Here is an 18,888-nt window from a genome sequence, read left to right as displayed (position 1 = left end):
ACCGCTGTGATAAGAAAAAGCCTCCCTGGCTTTGGATCCTCATGCTCTCGCTTATGTTTATTCTGCATTTTTGAGCGCCTGGAGAAATGAGTAGGCACTTTCAAATGTAAATGTGAAAAAGCAAATAAATACCAAATTCCTAATTTAGCAATACTGCATTTCTGACTTACAGAGAAATTGAAATGTTCAATGTAATCCGTTATAATGTAGTTTTTACCTTACCGGTCTACTAAGTAACTTTTAAAAATAGTTTCTTCAATTTTTTAACACGTATTTCCACATTACTTCCAATACAGATTTCTTCTGTTTCTATGAAAGTATTACCAGAGAAAGTAAGAGAAGAATAGAAATGCCATCACATCATTGTGATTTCTGCCAATTAATTCTTCGTTAGCATTTCCATTACGTACGTGCCTTCCCCTCATAAAACATGCACACCTGGTCTCAGGCCAAGAACAAATAACTGAACTAAATTAAAAAAACCTGAACCTGCACATGTTATAATGAGGAAACTGCACTCGGTCCCTCCCCAGCACCGAACCTGTGATACAGAAGGTCAAACCCCGTTAGGACCAACTGCTGCCCAGCCTGTGGCCAGCCCAGCCAGCGGGACCACCAGCCGCATCCTTCACAAAGCCATGGGTGCTGCAGAGAGAGCTGGCAGCGATGCTCATGGCCGGATGCTCACGGCCACTGGCAGCGATACTCATGGCCACCAGCAGCTATGCTCATGGCCACCGATAGCAATGCTCATGGCCACCGACAGCAATGCTCATGGCCACCGACAGCGATGCTCATGGCCACCGGCAGTGATGCTCACAGCCACCAGCAGCGATGCTCACGGCCACCAGCAGCGATGCTCACGGCCACCAGCAGCAATGGTCATGGCCACCAGCAGCGATGCTCACGGCCACCCGCCACGTCCCCTCCCAGCCCCGCAGGCATCTCTTGGATGGGTTTTGCACTTGGAGGGTGCTGAAGAGCTTTCTTTCCACCCTCCAAAAATTCGAGGGCGATCATTGCTTTCCCTCAAGAAGCTTCCTATTAACAAATATACTTATTTTTCCTCTTTTAAGGGATCTTCAGTTGCTTCCAGGGTTGCCACCCAGGAAGGCTGCTGCCGAGGGAAGGACCAAAGTCTCCTACCAACTCTGACCCCAAGTCAAGGCAAGACGGCTCAGGGTTAAACCCCAAAACAATAACTAAAACAACATCAGCAGCACTTAGACAAAAAAAATTCTTTAGCCAAGCTAAAAAGAATTCAGTAGCCAATTTAGGAAAATTAAAAGTAGAAGCATTACTTTAAATGTTTTATAATCTCCTGGTGGATAATCTGGGAAGCAGAATTCCCCCGACGTTATTCAAAGATGGAAGGAAGAGCAGCAGTAACTGTCTCCCATCCAGCTTTGCCCATTCATGTTCACACCCACCCAAAGGTTCTCAAACACGGCTCTTAATTTCATCCCAGCTAATAAAAAAAATAAATCCTTGGATGATGATTTTATCACCCAGAAGGTGGTACTTCATGAGCATTTTAGCAATTTTGACAAATGATGTATCATAGTGCTATTATTGCTTATTCTCCCACGTGTTAATCGGACAGTTTCACTAAAACCCCTAAAGACGATTTTTTAGTAGTTGATAAAAACGATGTTTGTATTAAACATCATTTAATACAGACGTTGTATTAAACAAACTAAAAATCAGAGGAAGACACTGCAATACACAACTCAGTTTTAAAAATACTCAGTATTCATCCTGTAATCTGACTATGAAAGATGTCGCACGGAAAAATTCTCCTAAGATGGAAGAATATGTACAGAAGTTCCCCGTTAAAGCCAAGGTTCTGCGCAAAGCTCCCAGAACGGAACACAATCCCGCTTCCTGAACCCAACAGCTCGTCACCTGCAGAACGCCCTGCACAACAACTGCATCTTGATTTTGTTGTTCTACTTGCACCTGCCATTAGCTAATTAAGAATAAGAAAGTGTAACAGCAAGAAACAACCTATTATTTACAGGAATTTGAATCAAACCAGTGATTAACAGCAGACACAGCAGAGCTCGTAGACGCCTCTCGCAGAGGCGTCACTGTCGAAGAGCCCTGCCTCGCCAGATGTCAAACTGGCCGTCGTTTCGCACGGGCACCGACGCCTTAAAATACAAACCTATGCACCCGTATCAAGTGTCTTTCACCTTGAACCACAAAAAAAGAAAAAGTATATATAATTTAGAGTTTTATACAAAAAACAGTGCTATCTTGTCATGTAACGTAGAGGATACTACCTCCTTGTCGGTGCTATATATCTCTTAAACTGAAGATTTCATTCAATGGGAAATGACGATACTCGTGGACAGACAAGAAGAGGCTGCAAAAAACAGACTTCTGAGTTGTTTTTTTTTAAAAAATAATGGGACCCTATTTCATTTCAAGTGACTGACTTCTGTCAGGAGGTCTTCAGGAAGTGAGCTAGTAAACAGAGAATGGGAAGAAGGAATTTTTCTCAGGTCTTGTTTTATCTAAATACATGAGTAGCATAACTTCTTTGTAACCATATTTGTTCTTTTTTTAAAAAAAATCCAAATAGTATCTATGATAACTTTGAGGAACCAAACCATAGCTACCTCACACAACCTAACTACCACTGGCGAGGTGTCCCTGCCGATAGACATGGACATGTCCCTGCCGATAGACACGGACATGTCCCAGCCCCATGCCTCCCACTGCTGGCAAAAAAGCTGGTTTCAGTGAACAACGACCTCATGGAAGAGCCCTTCAGGCGTGTTCATACTCAAACCTTTCAGCCAGCGACTGTTGGGAGCTGAACCGCATCATTTTTACTGCCATTGACCAAGAATTATGGAGATGGGAGCCATCACCACCCTGGCTGATGGGAGCTGGGGGACACGGGTGGCCCGCGGCACGGCGGCACAGACCTCTCTGGAGCAGCGGGTGGTGGAAGGCCGGCAGGGGAAGGCTCGCCATCCTCGCCGGCTGGCAGAAGTAGGCGTGCAGCCAGGCCGTGCACTGCTTCAGCGGCTCCGTCATCTCCTCCGCGCCTTCGCACACCTCCCAAGCGGCTGCCTCTGCCCTGCTGGGAGAGACAATTGTAAAATTATAATGATAAAAATTGTAAAAATGAATATTCATACTCCCTACGTTAGCAGAAAAATAGATCATCTCAAAAAGCATTCCACCTAGAGTCGGGCTCCATCCTTCTGCTCTGAAAAAGGCAAACAGATTCATAACAGCAATAACAAAACTGCATCCTCGTCACCCCTAGAAATGCAATGACCACACACGGTCACTCATACCTGTAAAAAAAAAATAAAAAAAACTGTTGAGAGGAAAATGCCAAGTGTAAGTGGGAAATGTTGGGGCGCAAGGAACCCACCCAAATCTATGGGAGACGATGCACCCTCGCGCCACCAGGGTAGGTGGGGATGAGAGCCCTCCTCCACGGCCTTCAAGAGCACAGTCCCGTCTCCCTGGGGATCTTCCCTGGGAAAGGAGGAAAGAAACAGCTTTCTGCCGAACCCGCGCCTTCCTCTGCCCCGTTTCCTTCCAGCGACGGTGGCAGGTTTCTGCTTTCCTCCACTTATTGAATTGGAAGGAAGCAATTGAGAATTCATTTGATTTCCAATGGCAGCTCGTGCTTGCAGGATACTGAAAAGCGAAGCAAGTGAACTGAAAGCACCTGCAAACAAAAATGTACTTCTTCCCTTCCTACTTTTTTTCTTCTTTCCCTCTGAAAGAGCAATGTGCGTATGACAGCAACGAAAATGTGAACCCTGGATTAGCAAATATCCAGCCACATTCCCCAAGGTTTCAGTGAACAAAGCCGCCCTGGCCAAGGGTGATGGTGCTCTCCTGGTGCCTTAGGAGATGGTGGTGAGGTGGGTGTCTCTCAGAGGTGCCGGCACTGGTTCCAGGGTATCGATAAAACACCAGAGCCCAACAGGAACACGCCCAAGAGAAATGATGGGAAGTGCGGTAGACAACATCAAGGGTGACGGCCAAACCAGCAAGCCCCGCCAGCAATCCAGAACCTGAAACACCACTGATGAGCCATCCTAAGGTTTTCTAATGATTGCAGCTTCCCCTCCCCGCCCCCCCTCTGAGCTGGAAATACAGCCAGACCCCAGAACAAGAAGCTTCTCAACAGGGTGCTGCTAAAACTCAACAGCATAGTCTTCTGGTCAGAGGCTGGATATGCCACAAAGCAGAAGAAAGGAGAGAAAATTGTAGAAATAGCAAAATACAGGAGAACCTGAGACAACGGAAGAAAGAGAAAACCAGAGCAATTCTGCCACCCAGGTACGGGGAAAGGGCAAACCAAGGCAGATTGGAATCGTACCACTCCCTGAAAGGAGGGTGTAGCCAGGGGGGGTTGGTCTCTTCTTGTAAGGAACAAGAGGAAACGGCCTCAAGTTGCACCAGGGGAAGTTTAGGATGGATATTAGGGAAAATTTTTACATGGAAAGGGTTGTCAAGCATTGGAAGAGGCTGCCCAGGGCAGTGGTGGAGTCGCCATCCCTGGAGGGATTTAACAGCCGGGCAGACGTGGGGCTGAGGGACGTGGGGTAGTGGTGGGTTTGTCAGAGTCGGGTTGATGGTTGGACTCGATGGTCTTAAAGGTCCGTTCCGACATGGGCAATTCTATGGTTCTAAGAAATTCCCCAGCACGCTCCAGCGTGCTGCGAGCGAGCAAAAATATTTGGTGAGTTCCCTCCTGGCAGAAAGCCAAAGAAAATGAAAGGTGAGATGTACCAGTAATGGCATAAAAGGCACCAGGTTCTGCTTTCGCCACAAGGCACCTTCATCAAAAAGACCGAAAGCCTTCACAGGCTTAATCCGGGGCGGCCGGAGGAGCCGCTCGCGCCAGGACCCCAGTGTGATCAGACACCGGCTCCGCGCCGCCTCCGGCCGGGATGAATGATGTGCAGGAGGGAGCTGGCTCGGGGTCACTCTCCCAAGCAGAGCCCTCACCCGCCTGGTGCATGATCAAACGGCCCTGCCATCTCCCCCAGCCCCCGGTCGCTTTCTGATTAATTGTTAACCACTGAAGGGCACGTAATCACTGATTAGGAAGCGGCAGAGAGAAGAGAGACACAGAGGCGGACAATTAAAACAGTCCGTTTGCACAAGGATAGGAGTTGACGGCTTGGAGCAGAGGCAAAACAAAAATGAAGAATCAGCTTTGGATCCAGTTGGCTAGAACTTAAGTGTAATTTTGTTTCTCTCTTTCCATTTATTTACCAAATCAATGCTTTTGATTTTTCTTTTATTTTTTTTTTTTGAGTGCGTGTGTAAAGCGGTATGAATTTCCTTTATAAAACTGATGTCTACTTTATGCTATTTTGCTATTTAATAATCTCTTTGCTAAAAACCAAAATGTACCAGAATCTGTGCATGAACTTTTTTGCATGAATACCTACGACACGGACCTCAAACCAAGCTCTCGACACCACGGATAATCCGTTATTCTGCACATGTACAACACTCAGCAGAATATGGCTCAGTTTTACTGTGGATTGTTAGAGCTACGACAATATAATAACTACAGAATATAATAATGCCTCTGAAATCTCAAAGAGAAGTTGGTAGACTTTTCTGCTCCATTTATCCAGAAGAGCATCGAAAGCACTCAAAACTCCGGTAACCTTATGTTTTTCACATCATCTTGTTTCACATTCTCGGGAGTCTGGAAATGATTTGGACTGTAATATCACCATAAAACCCAAAGACTTTGTTTCCCTGCTGCTCTGCAGGCGAGCGGCCCCCGGCCGCCCCAGCCTGACGATGCCAGGCAGGCACCGGAATTTCCTCCTGCTCCAGAAAGGCCCCAAACCCCCATCATTCTCCCCCAAACCAGGTGGGAAGCAGCGCGCCAGCGTCGGCGAGGTGCGGAGCTACCGAGGCTGGTGCCTGGGCTGCTCAGGTAGCATCAAGGTAACGTCAGGCCATTAGCTCCATATTTAAAATAAGGAATAGAGTAAAGGTCCATCAGTCTCTTCCAGAAGACACGATGCAGCAGCTGCTCTGGCCATCTCTGTGGCGGGGAGGCTGCAGGAACCTGCTGCGTACCATAGCAGGGCTCAGCCATCCCAACGCACGGACACACTCCCTTGCCATCACGTACGCATTCCGCACTTCCACCAGGCCTTCCCTGGCAGGACTGTTCACATGTATGTCTTAATTTTTTCATTTTTTTTAATTGCTGCTTTTAAGAACAGCACCTTGTCGCTGCTGAACATCTCTAGATGTTTTTGGTGAGACCGTTCTCCCACCATTTCACCACCAGACACTTTCACAGCGCCCGCCACCTCCGTGGCCACCTCCACCGTGGTCAAGAAAGGAAAAGCTTTGCAAGACGAAAATGCCTTGCTTTCTAGGAACGCCATTGACTTCTTTTCCTCTAGGATACAAAGTCAATTTGTATCCAACATACACGCTGAGAGCTTCAAATCGGCAGAAAGTTAAAAAAAAATATAAATCTTCATATTAATTTTGCTTGGCTAGAATTGCTAACAACTATTTAAGACTCGTTTAGATGTGGTGTTGGGGGATATGGTGTAAGGGAGAACTTTGTAGAGTGGGGTTGACGGTTGGACTTGATGATCCCAAGGGGCTTTTCCAACCTGAATGATTCTATGATTCTATGATTCTATTCCAGGGAATTTGACAGCTTTAATAAAGAAAAAGAACGAACATAACTTATGCATGGGTGTCTTCCACTGGCCCTCCTCCCCTCCCTGCCCTCCTCCCCTTTCGCTTCCCGAAGTTGCGTAGCAGCACTCCTGCTACAAACTACCTTGTCATTAAAAATTCAACTTAAAACACCAGCTGCCTTTTAAAGGATTTTCTCAGGCTTCAAAGCCATGCTTTGGCCCAACTAAACCATACGTACGTTTCAAAAAGCAAGGCAAAAGTGGTCTCAAAACATTCATAAGAAGAAAAGGAGAGCAGAGGAGTTCCATCATGGGAAATTTCCCCCCTCGAGTGAAATTCCTCTGCTCAATGCCAGGCTTCCTGGAAGGTTTCTGAACACCCTACTCCACGCACTGACCTTTGAGCATCTCTAATGGCAAGATGGACAGGAAAAAAGTTAGTTGTATACCATTAGAGAAAAATATCCATCTAACAGTCACATTAACCCCTTGTGCCTCATCTTTAGCAATGAACAACAAGAAAAGGGGGACCCTCTACTTTTAATGTCCTGCCCTTGGTGATCTCCAGGGGATGGGACGTGCTGCAGGCTGCAGAGCCACCAGCGGCGCAGAGCCAGCAGCACCCAAGGTGACGGCCAAGTGCCCACGTGTTCTCTGCTTTGCCTATGGAAAGCTGAGGTCTTAAACCTGTGATTCAACAAGACGTAATTTTTACTTTTATATAGGAAAATTAAAATAAGCACGTTCATCTAAAAATGCAAGAAACTAAACAGAAGGGGTAAGAAATCCAACTGCTTTACTTTTGCCCTGGAGAATTTCTTTATCTTTCCTTAAAAAGCACCAACACCTTTCTTGCAATGTGGCTAGAATCTATTCAAAATACACTAGCCTTATTTAAATTGGAGACTGTCCCTGTGCTTGTTTTTGTCAGTGAACTGCGTTGGGTGCTGCCTGCCACCTCAAAAAATCCAAAGTGGAGGGGTTTGTATTTTCATTTGGTCAACAAGTAATGATTACTGTAGGGTTTTTCGTGTTGTGTTGTTTTTTTTTTTTTTTTTAACTGAAACTTTCTGTTTGCATTAATGTGCCAGCCTCTAACACGTGTGCAGTGTCAGATGTCTGTCTTGACTCCGTGGTGATGTTAAATGGATATTCAGCTGCAAGTGACTGACTCATCTACACGGCTTTGCAGTGGGACGCTTAACTAAAACTACACCCTCCTCAAACAGAAAAAAACATGTTTGTTTTCAGCTATAAAAAACAGACATCTGAGAATATATATACTTTTTTAAGTTGGATGTCTCTCAAAATGAGGGTTTTTTTTCAGCCAGGGAACGATGGCTGCTGCTGCAGATCCCCAGCCTGTGCCTTCAGGTCATTCTCCCCCTCTGCTCTGCCCTGGGGGGGCTGCACCTGGAGTGCTGTGTCCAGTTCTGGGCTCCCCGGTTCAAGAGGGACAAGGAACTGCTGGAGAGGGGACAACAAAGGGCTACAAACATGATGAGGGGACTGGAACACCTCTCTTATGAGGAAAGGCTGAGGGATTTGGGTCTCTTCGGTCTGGAAAAGACAGCTGAGGGGGGACCTTATCAACGCTTATAAATACTGAAAGGGTGGTTATCAGGAGGATGGGGCCAGGCTCTTTTCAGTGGTGCCCAGGGACAGGACAAGAGGTAACGGACACAAACTTGAGCATGGGAAGTTCCATCTTGACATGAGGAGGAACTTCTTTGCTGTGAGGGTGGCAGAGCCCTGGCACAGGCTGCCCAGAGAGGTGTGGAGTCTCCGTCTCTGGAGACATCCCAAACCCGCCTGGACGCGTTCCTGTGCCACCTGCTCTGGGTGACCCTGCTCTGGCAGGGGGTTGGACGGGATGATCTCCAGAGGGCTCTGCCAACCCTATGATTCTATGATTCTGTGATTCAGCTCTTGGTGGTGGTGAAGTCCAAGAGAGACGCAAGGTCAGTCCCGGCACAAGAATCCACCACAGCCCAGGTGCAGACCTACTGCTCCAGCTTACACACACGACAGCTAGTCCATGCCACTCTTAACTGCAATCCCACGTACTTAATTCCATTACAGCTCTTTTCTAAGGCTGAGCAGAGTACGGAAGCCACCGGGCAGCTGGGAGGTGTCTTCCCGAGGCTCCAGCCCAGCCGCATCTCTTCTCTGACTTCTTCTGTTTGCACAGGATGAAATGGAGGAAAAGATGGTTTTAGCAGAGGGGGAGAAAAGCAGAAACACCACCTGTTTCAGTTTAACAGGCTCCTTCCAAACCACTTGCCAAGAACTGGAAGTTTCTACCGCGCTTCCAAAATAAACATGTAAGCAGCAGATTGGCTTCAGCATCATCCTAAATAGCTTAACCATTATGAAAACCAGAGAAATGCTGTGAGAAGCCTCAGTGGGTAGCCATGTTCTCAATTGGTATGACTTTAATTATTTATTTTACTTCTCAGCTACTTTTTGCCTCAGTAAATCCTTAATAAACCTTAACGGAAAACATTACAAGATGGACCTTGAGTAGCATGATTTAAAATAAGGAGAATATATCAAAACGGCTCTGCTGGCAACTTCCTTAGGGTAAAGCTCAGAGCTGGCAGCTTCAGCAGGGTAAATATTATGACGATGATGTATGGGCTCCCCCAACATATTTATATATTTATTTGTATATTAATAAAATATTTGTATACATCAAAAATAATTGACTGGTTGAACACACCACCCATCGCGTGCTTCCACTGCCTGCGCCACCCACGCCTGAGTGTTTTATCCCTGATAACTACCTCACCCTTGAGCGCTTGCCTAAGGAGAGGTTTACAGACTGCTACAGGTGCTGAGCTAGTGAAGAGTCCCCTTTGTTTCAATTTGGTTAAGATACAGAAGAAAAAAGCTCCCCAAAACAAAAAGAAATTGCAACTCCCTCTGCAACTCCCCCTGCAGTCAGCCAAGGGCCACGCGTACACATGGGCAGACGCAGATAATTCACTATTATATTACTATAATAACTACAACAGTTCCACCCACACAACAACAGAAATGCAGACCTAAAATTAAAAAAAAAAAACAAATAGAAAAAAGAAGATAGATGTGGAATGTATGTTTTTACATACAACACCCCAAACTCTTCTCATGGAAGACGGGTCTTTGCCAGGCTGTTACCAACTGAACCGTGTTCTGACAGGGTGGCGCACATGGTACTGAAGATCACTGGCTTCACAATATCTTACTGTCTCCAGGTATGGAGAAAATAAACATATTTGGACACTCAGCCACATCCCGCTCTATGTTTTTTAAGAGGGTCTGTAATTTTTTCCACTGTTTTTCCTGAACAAAAACTATACACGCTTTTGTTCATTATCAATGAATTGTATATTAAAATATAAATAAATTGGTCCTAATTAAGAGGCTTTGGGATCCTGTTATGACCAGAATGCTGTAAAAGTAACCATCAGCCGTTCTCTTCACGATGTGGATGGCACAAAATCTCACCACACCCTTTTCTTAGCTTGCCTTCATCAAAATCAAAATTCATAGAATCACAGAATGGTTTGGATGGGAAGGGACCTTAAAGGCCACCCGGTGGCACCCCCTGCCCTGGGCAGGGACACCTCCCACCAGCCCAGGTTGCTCCAAGCCCCGTCCAACCTGGCCTTGAACCCCTCCAGGGATGGGGCAGCCACAGCTGCTCTGGGCAACCTGGGCCAGGGGCTCACCACCCTCACAGCAAACAATTTCTGCCTCACATCTCATCTCAATCTCCCCTCTTGCACTTTAAAACCCTTCCCCCTTGTCCCATGGCTCCTCTCCCTGCTCCAGAGTCCCTCCCCAGCTTTCCTGGAGCCCCTTTTCGGGACTGGCAGGGGCTGGAAGGTCTCCCCGGAGCCTTCTCTTCTCCAGGCTGAACCCCCCCAGCTCTCTCAGCCTGTCCCCACAGCAGAGGGGCTCCAGCCCTCCCAGCATCTCCGGGGTCAGATGAAGACAGAAACGAAGGGTGCAGAGGAGGAAAACCGAGCAGGAAACCCAGCGCCTGCGGAAGGTGTGATGGGCAGAGACAGGGCAGGCAGGACAGAGCAGAAGGCAACGACCCATCCCCAAAAGGGAGCCCCGACTTCCCCGCGCTGCTCCCGAGGCTCCCCAGCGCCTACGGCTTCACCATTTATAACCAGGAAAAAGAGACAGAACAGCCTGGCAGACAGAGTCACTAAATTTTAATTAAACCCGTAATAGAAAACATTGCAGTTCGTCCCCAGGAACCTGCAAGCACATTTATAGGGTGGCACAACGCTCAGCGTCTCCAGTTGGAAGAGCACCTCCAGGCTGGGCTAAGCTGGAGGAATTACTGTCACACACTGACACATCTGTGTTTTTTCTCTTCCATCTTTTGACGCTTCTTTGGCCATTCAATTTCTTACAAGTCTGTGCCTTAAACAGGTCCAGAAATTATCAAAATTACCCTATGTGCAGGTACTTATCCAAATTTATCCAAAATTACCCTACCCCATCCACCCTACGGATGGAAAAGGCTCTGACGGGAATAAATTAATGGAGGGGAGGGGGACTGAAATAAAACAGCGGGAAAAAAACCCTAGAAGTATCTTATATTAAAAGATCATTTTTTTTTTCCCCCCTCAAAATTCCCCCAAAACAAAACAAAACAAAACAAAAGGTTGGGGGGGCAGATTATAGAAACCTTCCCAAAACGGGGAGCCCATGAGCGAGACTCCTGGAGCCAAGGTTGCGCCGAGCTGGGCGGGCGTCCCAGCGGGTAATTGAAGCCCAACCTCCCCAAGTGTTTGGTGACTGTCCGTAAAGAGCTCCATGTGGCTGTCACGCTAATCCTCTTGTGAAGGGAGAAAGACCAGAGGCCCCGGTGCCGCGGCAGGCTCCGGCTGTAACGAATGGGCTCTGACGTGACCCGGCAGCCCCGCTCGGCGGCCCGAGCGCCTGATGCGAGCTGACAGCAATTTAGACATGGCTCTCTCGGAGACCGCAGACCTACTTAACGTCAAACAAGATGGGGAATGTGGGTGGACTCCTGAATGGCTGCTACCCTCATGCCAGGGTTAAAAAAAAAGAGGGTTTTTTTTTGACATCAGGCTTACGGGCATGGATCTTACAGAAGGAACCTGCCCACGGGTGGAGTGGAAAATATTTTGGGGAATATTGCCCAATCACAGTAGAATTCTGTCATCGCCTTTTCTTTAGGATGTAGCCATAATCCCTCTGTGAGCCACAAAATTGTCCTCGGAGCATCAGCCAGGAGCAGAGGGTCTCTGAGTGATTTGCGACCAGTGAGAAGAAGGGGTCCTTGGGTCATTTTCCCCTCGTGATGCCATGCTGCGGCCCAAGGACACGTGCCCTCCCTCCTGGGATATCGCCTCTCGGCCAGGCTCCTGCGCCAACCGAAGCGACCATCGCTCCGGGATGTCTCCTGGCAGCGAGCGCCCGTGAGACCATTTCCCAGGCACTGGAGAGCTGGGAAACACATCAGGTGGATCAAGCACCTCCGTGGCTCAGGGTCATTACTACAGTCAACTGTGAAGAGCTTCTAAATCAGAATAAATTTTTACATTTGCAGGAGAATTCACTGCGGCTTCTCTAGGATCTGAATGGTAACTCTTGCCATGAAATAGGCTTGAGGAGCAAATATAATTTAAAAGGTTATGTACCGGGCTTTTTTTTTTGTTTGTTTGTTTGTTTTCTTAACGGCATTTTCTTATTTTATCCGTAAATGATTGAAGGCAGCTCTCCACACCACACTCATGCACGTTAAGTTGGCAGAAGTCAGGCCTGGATAACAAGTTGCGCCGTCTGAAAAGCACAGGCTGACCGTCTCTTTCTTATACCTATACACGTCTGGGCTTGTCTTCCCAAATTTTTTTTTTTTTTTTTTTTTTTGTCTTAGAGAAATAGCTGGCGTGTTACTTTTCAAATGGAAGAATCAGTAACGATTAGGACACAAAAATTAACATTAAAACGAGACTCAGTCATGCAGCATTATTCTTTACATAATAAATGTAGAGTTAGCTGGCATTTTTACTGAAGCTTTCATTGTGAAATTAAATAAAAATGTATTTTATCAGCACCTAAATGTCATTTAAATAGTCTGTCTTTGATAGATGAAGGCTAAAGCCACCCCAAAACTGCGGATGAATTATCTGGTCTCTAATGATTCCAAAACGATTACAGGATGCAGAGCAATCTCGTTAAATTTTATTCAAAAGCTTACTACACTTGTGTTTTCTCTTATTTTTCTATCAATGAAACCCAGGAGGTTTAAGAACAATTCATTATGTATGAGACCCAACTTACAGTGCTTGACTGTTGATTAATAGGAAAGTTTGCTGTATGTACATTTGCAACATTAGATGCATACAATATGCTAACTTATTCTTTCACCGAAGCTAATTATTTACAAAAATGACTACTTGAGACTACAATTTATTAAATGCATGCATCCAGTCTCAATTTGGCCCCAAAAGACAGTCTGGAATGAAGATCTTTTACTTGATGTGACAACTTCTAGAAACAGTGTTATTAATATTGTAAATGTGGCAAATAAAGAGTTCAAATAGCCGTATGTCTGTGTTGCGTTTTTTCCCCACAACTGAATCAGTGAACAAAGCAGCTTTTTAGGTTTAAAATTCATGGGGAAGCACATCCTTACATAGTTTAATTTAGCTTCTTACAAATGAAGTGGCTGTGTGACAGTAGTGAGAGATTAAAAAAAGGATGAGAGCCGCAATAAACAGAAATAACACCCCAATTCGCGTTGAACGACCCCACCGCAGTTGCTTTTAAGGCCTATTAAGAACAAATTGATGCATTTATGGAAGAGCATGAGGACTCAGAACTGAGTAAGACTTATTCCTCGTCACACAACCTTTGCAATATTTTCTCCTTTCTGCTCTTATCTGTTATCGAGGATGTAAATTCTTATGGATCTGACTGGTCAGAAATTCCGCGTGAAAACGGTACCTCACTTTTACCCTGAAAAAAGAAGCATCTGCGCCAATGTGTGGGTTTAAAATACAAATTCCAATTAAATAGATGCACCTCTTGAGTAAAATACAGGGGTATCCAAACGGCCCAGTCTTTTTCCCGACTCTGGCAGTCGATGATGCTAAATTTGGGTGCCAAGCCGAGACTGCCCAGGGAAGCGGCACACGCAGCCCATCGCTGCTGCCGCGGTGCCTGTGAAGCCGCTGCCTGCTTATTCCGAGCTCCTAGTGCGCACCAGCAAACGCTTCAGAGAAGGGAGTGAGACTCCTGTCTTCACATGCCAAGATAAGGAAAATCAATGTCAATGCCCCAAAGACCCAAGTGATAGCACTGAAGGTCATTAAATGCTACTCGCTGCCCTGTACCATTAAAGTTTTGATTGGAATCCTATATAGAGAGACACAGATTTCAAACAAGATCTTGCCCTGGGATACGGTACTGTGAGACCACGGAGGAAACACAGCGCTCAGCGAGCAGTGGACTTTCCCAGGAACACAGGAAACATTTTCAAGGAAAACAATGCTCTGTCTGTGTGGTCTTGGCTTATTTTTCCTGAACGTATTTATTGTTTTTTCAGAGAAGTGTATCTCATTACGAACAGATCTCTGTTAAAACAACAGTAAGGTGCAAGGACAACCACTAAGAAGTTATGGTTCTTCATCCACCTCAATTTTCTGCTGTACATTCCAATGCCCCACATCCTGCTTCACTGGCCGCTCCATGCCAACCTCCTTCCCTCTCCTGACATTGCCCAGACTCAATGTTCTGCCCTTTTTCTACCATGGCCACCATCCATCCTCCTGCCCATCCTCCTTAATGCACCTTGTTTGGACCATCACAGTACTACTCGTTGTCTGACCTTACTGCTCTACAGGGAATTAATAGAATCACAGAATGGTTTGGGTGGGAAGGGACCTTAAAGCCCACCCAGTGCCACCCCCTGCCCTGGGCAGGGACACCTCCCACCAGACCAGGTCACTCAAAGCCCCGTCCAACCTGGCCTTGAACCCCTCCAGGGTAGTGTCCACCTCTGGTCACCATTTCAAGTACTGCTTTCTTCTTGTCTCCCAACCACGTATTTTCCGGACTAATTCTTGTTCTCTCCGAATCTCATCCTACACGTTTCTCCCTCATTTGTCCTAGCAGAAGTCATTCAGACAGGTCAAGAAAACTACATTTCGTTCTGGTGCTCCTCAGCACCCTGAGGTTGTATCGCCTTTGTGCTCAGCCCCAGAACCAGCCCAGAGACCTCCTTCCCCACAGAGACCCATTCCCCCTCTATGAATGAAACTTTTCAGAGGCCTATTTGGAGAACAAAAATATTGCTAGTATGAGAGCAGCCTCTTCGTAAGTATTTCTGTTTCAAATCAGTGGGTTAGGCTCGGCAGCAGGACAACTAAAAAAATTTGACTAAAAAAGAAAAAAAAAAAACAATTTCTGTGTATCTTCTTATTGGAGAGGACCAACCTGTTCTAGATGGAGAACGGGGGAAAATCAAACACGTGCCCAGGAGACCCTCAACCAGCAACAATTAAGCAGATGCTTCACGTCAAACGCTTTAAAGTGAAAAGCAAAAATTCAGCCAAGTTACAAGCGGCAGCACACTCTCACCCAACACGTTAGGCAACATTAAGCATAGGTGATATCATCAGTTCTATCTATAATTAGGTTAAAAGAAAGTCAGTTAATTTTAGCACTTACAAGAAATTGTTACAAAACATTTTTCCGTATATAAAAGAATTCTCCCATCAGACTTGCGAGGTCGGTTTTATCACAGGCAATTAACTGTGTTAGGGCTGGCTGCAGGGGACCCTTAAACCGCACTCCAGAGTCCCTTCGCTTCTCCACGTAGCTCCTCTGGTTTAGGGCATTCACCACCGCTCTCCCCACTATCTCCCAGCTCCGTGCAACTGCCCCGGAGCATCACCTCGTACACAAACCCCACCACCTCTACTCACAAGCCTGCCTCATAGTAATAACCCAGTTGCTAACTGGTATCTGAAGTAAAATTTTCATTTTTTCTACATATCTAAGATAGACATAATCCCAACTATGCATGGATTTAAAAAAAAACCCCAAATCTAAGGCAGTTAAAATACACGTTACAACCATTATACGGCAAGGCCCGGGCCGCCGATCTCCAGTGGTGCACAGGGAAACTGGAGGAGGAAAACTTAAGGCTGAATTATTGGAACTGGGCTCTGACTTTGGATGTCCACCTTGATGCGCGTTAGCGCATGAATTCCAGATGAAAGTGAGCACCAAGAATTATAATCAACAGCACCTGCAGATAGTCCAGCCTATTAAAATGAATTCAGATAGAGATAAATCAGGAACCTCTTAAGAATTCAGCTCATCAGGACATTTTTCAAAGCAACTTCCCAGTCCGGGTGTAGTGCAGTCTGTGCTCTCTGAGCTTCTCCAGTCAGGACCAACCATCTCCCATCAGGGCAGAGACGGGTGTACGACCTGACGGGCTCCCTCCTGCCACAGCTGGAGACGCGCTGCCCATCTGCCGCTGGAAAAAATGATGAAAATATTTTCATTTCATGAATGAAGCCCTTCTGATGCACTTGACACCCAAGCAGCTGTGTGAGAGAAAGGGAAATCACCAGACCAAGACCCTCAGGCCAGTCTGACCCTCCTCATGTTACTGTGAAGCTTCTAACGTCAGCGCAAAGAAATGGTATTAATTTATTTTTTGTAAAACCAGGTGTGAACACTCAGAAGCCACAGAAACACTGGCATCAGATGAAAACATCAGGAAAGTCATCAAGGTCTGGGTTCCTAGCAGATATTTATCACCCAAAGTTTCATTCCAACACAGGCTGAGAACAGAACGCTCAGAAAAAACTGCTAATATATGCCAATTCAAGCAGCACAGTTAACAAATGTACTCTCTCCAAAGCTTTTCTACAGGGTTTTGAGATTGTCCCCCACATGCACTGGGAGGCTCTTTCCTAAAATGAAGAATCGGCTCTACTTCTTACCAACGAGACCTCAAAACCAGAAACACAACCCTACGACAGCAGGAAGAACAGAAAATACGGAGTATTTTCCTTCATTTTAATCAACAATTGTCATCCTTTCTTGTTTACTATTTGCATGGATCACCTCTTTGGAGGTCACCTCTTCGCAGGCGGGCTGTGGTAAGCCCTGGGAGCCTTCGGGAGGGGTACGGGGCTGCCTGGGAGCATCCCCCCACCGAATCTTCCGAATCGAGGAGGAAAGCTTTTTCTTCTCCCAGGTAACCAAGCAGAACCCAATCACAGGATTGGAAAAACAGTAGGGCACATCAATAAAACCAATAAAAACACTGTTTCAAAAAACTGCTGTTATAATTAACTGAAATAAGAGTCTATAAACTGCTACCTCAAAAGAAGCTCGTTAAAGACTGAATGCAGGAGCTGGAATGTGAACAACCTCTCCCCTTCACAGACCACCGTGACCCCCGTGTCCCCTTGCTTAGAATCATAGAATTGCCCAGGTTGGAAGGGACCTTTCAGATCATCAAGTCCAACCATCAACCGAACTCAGACAAAACCCATCACTAAACCATATCGCTAAGCACCATGTCTACCTGTCTTTTAAATACCTCCAGGGATGGTGCCTCCACCACTGCCCTGGGCTTCTCCCACCCTCCTGCAAAGGCCAGCTCGGGAGCATCACCGCTGGGATCCAGGGACTTCTCCACGCAGAGGAGGTGGGATGTGGACCTGATGGGACCTTACAATTGCATCCGAACCCCGCCACGGAGGACAAAGTGGGATCCCGTGAGAGAAGTGAACTGCAGCCCTCGCACGGGCACATTCCTCCTCTGCAAACCCGCTGGTGTCCCATGGTAGGAGAGAGGGAGATGCTCACGAACCACCCTTCTGTGGAAGAGGAGACAGAAAAAACTACTTTGCATAACTCCGTTTGGAATTGCGCAGGAATATTTTTCCAGCGCGCTTTCTCTCCTCTCTCTCCTGAAGCGCTGAGCGGCGCCTGGAGACTGCCGTCCTCCGAGCTTTAGGTGCATCTGCATTACAACCCCATTAGCTTGTGTACTACACTCATTAATAAATAAGCTTCCCACTTAAGTGCCTTTCTTGTAAATTGGTTTGTTCTGTTCCATATAAATAATATAAATTTCTCCTATCAAGTGCAGTGGATTTTTTTCTTTACCTACGTACGGACGCTACAGTAATTTAACCTAAGAAGCGGTTCATGTAACATGCTTCCGCGACATCCCTTGTCATCAGTCTGTATTTACTACGGCAGCTGCAATATGTTAAATAGTTAGCATAGCATAAAATAATGTCTTTAATAACTGGCATAAGTATATTGACCATATGTCAAAAGTAAAAGAAAAAAACTTACTAAATGGATAGTTATTGTAATTGTATTTTAAAACACTGAGGTCATATTTAATTTTGAATCCAAGCTCTTAAAATGTGCTTTCTGGCAGGGACAGAATAATAAAACCCTTAACAGTAGAACAAAAAATGTACGTTATTATTGCAAATCTCTTTTCCAGATTACTAATACTGCAATAAACAAACTGAATAAAAACTTTAATTGTCTTCATCAGAAATACTGTCCCTGGCTTTGAAAACTGTAGCTTGGAAGGATGATAGAATTGAGCTCTTTGCTCCATCTTCCCACGCCCCGCAGCGCCCCCGGGCTCCCAGGCTGCCCAGGGGACCCCCTCTGCCTGCTGGGGACAGGGACGAGCGCTGTGCCCCCCCCCGGCTGCTCCTCAGCAGGGCAGCAGTGCCTGCTTCCGGAGACAACTGGGCGGAAAAACACTTGGAATTGCCATTGGAATGTTCTTCAAATTAGTTTGGCAAACACCTATATTAATATAGCACACAACATATACATAAAAACAAATAAAGAAATCCTTGAGAAGACAGCCCTAACCGGCCGGATGCTAAAACCCAGTCTATTTAAATAAGTATATGGGAAGACGCGAAGATAAGCTTAGCAATTTCTCTTAACCAGATTTAAAGATGGTTTACTCCAACACATGATTTATTGAACTCGAATCTTTGCATCTGTGCTGGGGCACCACTCTCCAGCCCACGCCAGCCTTGTCCGGTGCAACCTGAACTTCCTTTCAGAGGGAACAAACATTCTGCATCAGTGAAACCCATGATCCCAAGCACACCAGGCTGAGGACAAGCCTAAATTAGGAAAGAAAAAATTAAATCCTAAAATAGGAAGAAAT

At 46.1% G+C, this 18,888-nt stretch overlaps 1 protein-coding gene across 10 annotated transcripts in view; it reads right to left on the bottom strand.

Annotated features, from left to right (window-relative positions):
• Positions 1-18,888, bottom strand: part of MGMT (O-6-methylguanine-DNA methyltransferase) — a 202,007-nt gene that overhangs the window by 63,707 nt on the left and 119,412 nt on the right. For all 10 annotated transcript variants that reach the window (XM_054205613.1, XM_054205603.1, XM_054205605.1 and 7 more), the window contains exon 4: positions 2,937-3,094. In XM_054205613.1, the coding sequence (XP_054061588.1) occupies positions 2,937-3,094 (158 nt within the window). The remainder of the gene's footprint in view (positions 1-2,936; positions 3,095-18,888) is intronic.

Source organism: Rissa tridactyla, chromosome 6 (genome assembly GCF_028500815.1).
Source record: "Rissa tridactyla isolate bRisTri1 chromosome 6, bRisTri1.patW.cur.20221130, whole genome shotgun sequence".
Classification (NCBI taxonomy): domain Eukaryota; kingdom Metazoa; phylum Chordata; class Aves; order Charadriiformes; family Laridae; genus Rissa; species Rissa tridactyla.
This window is presented reverse-complemented; position numbering and strand designations above follow the sequence as displayed.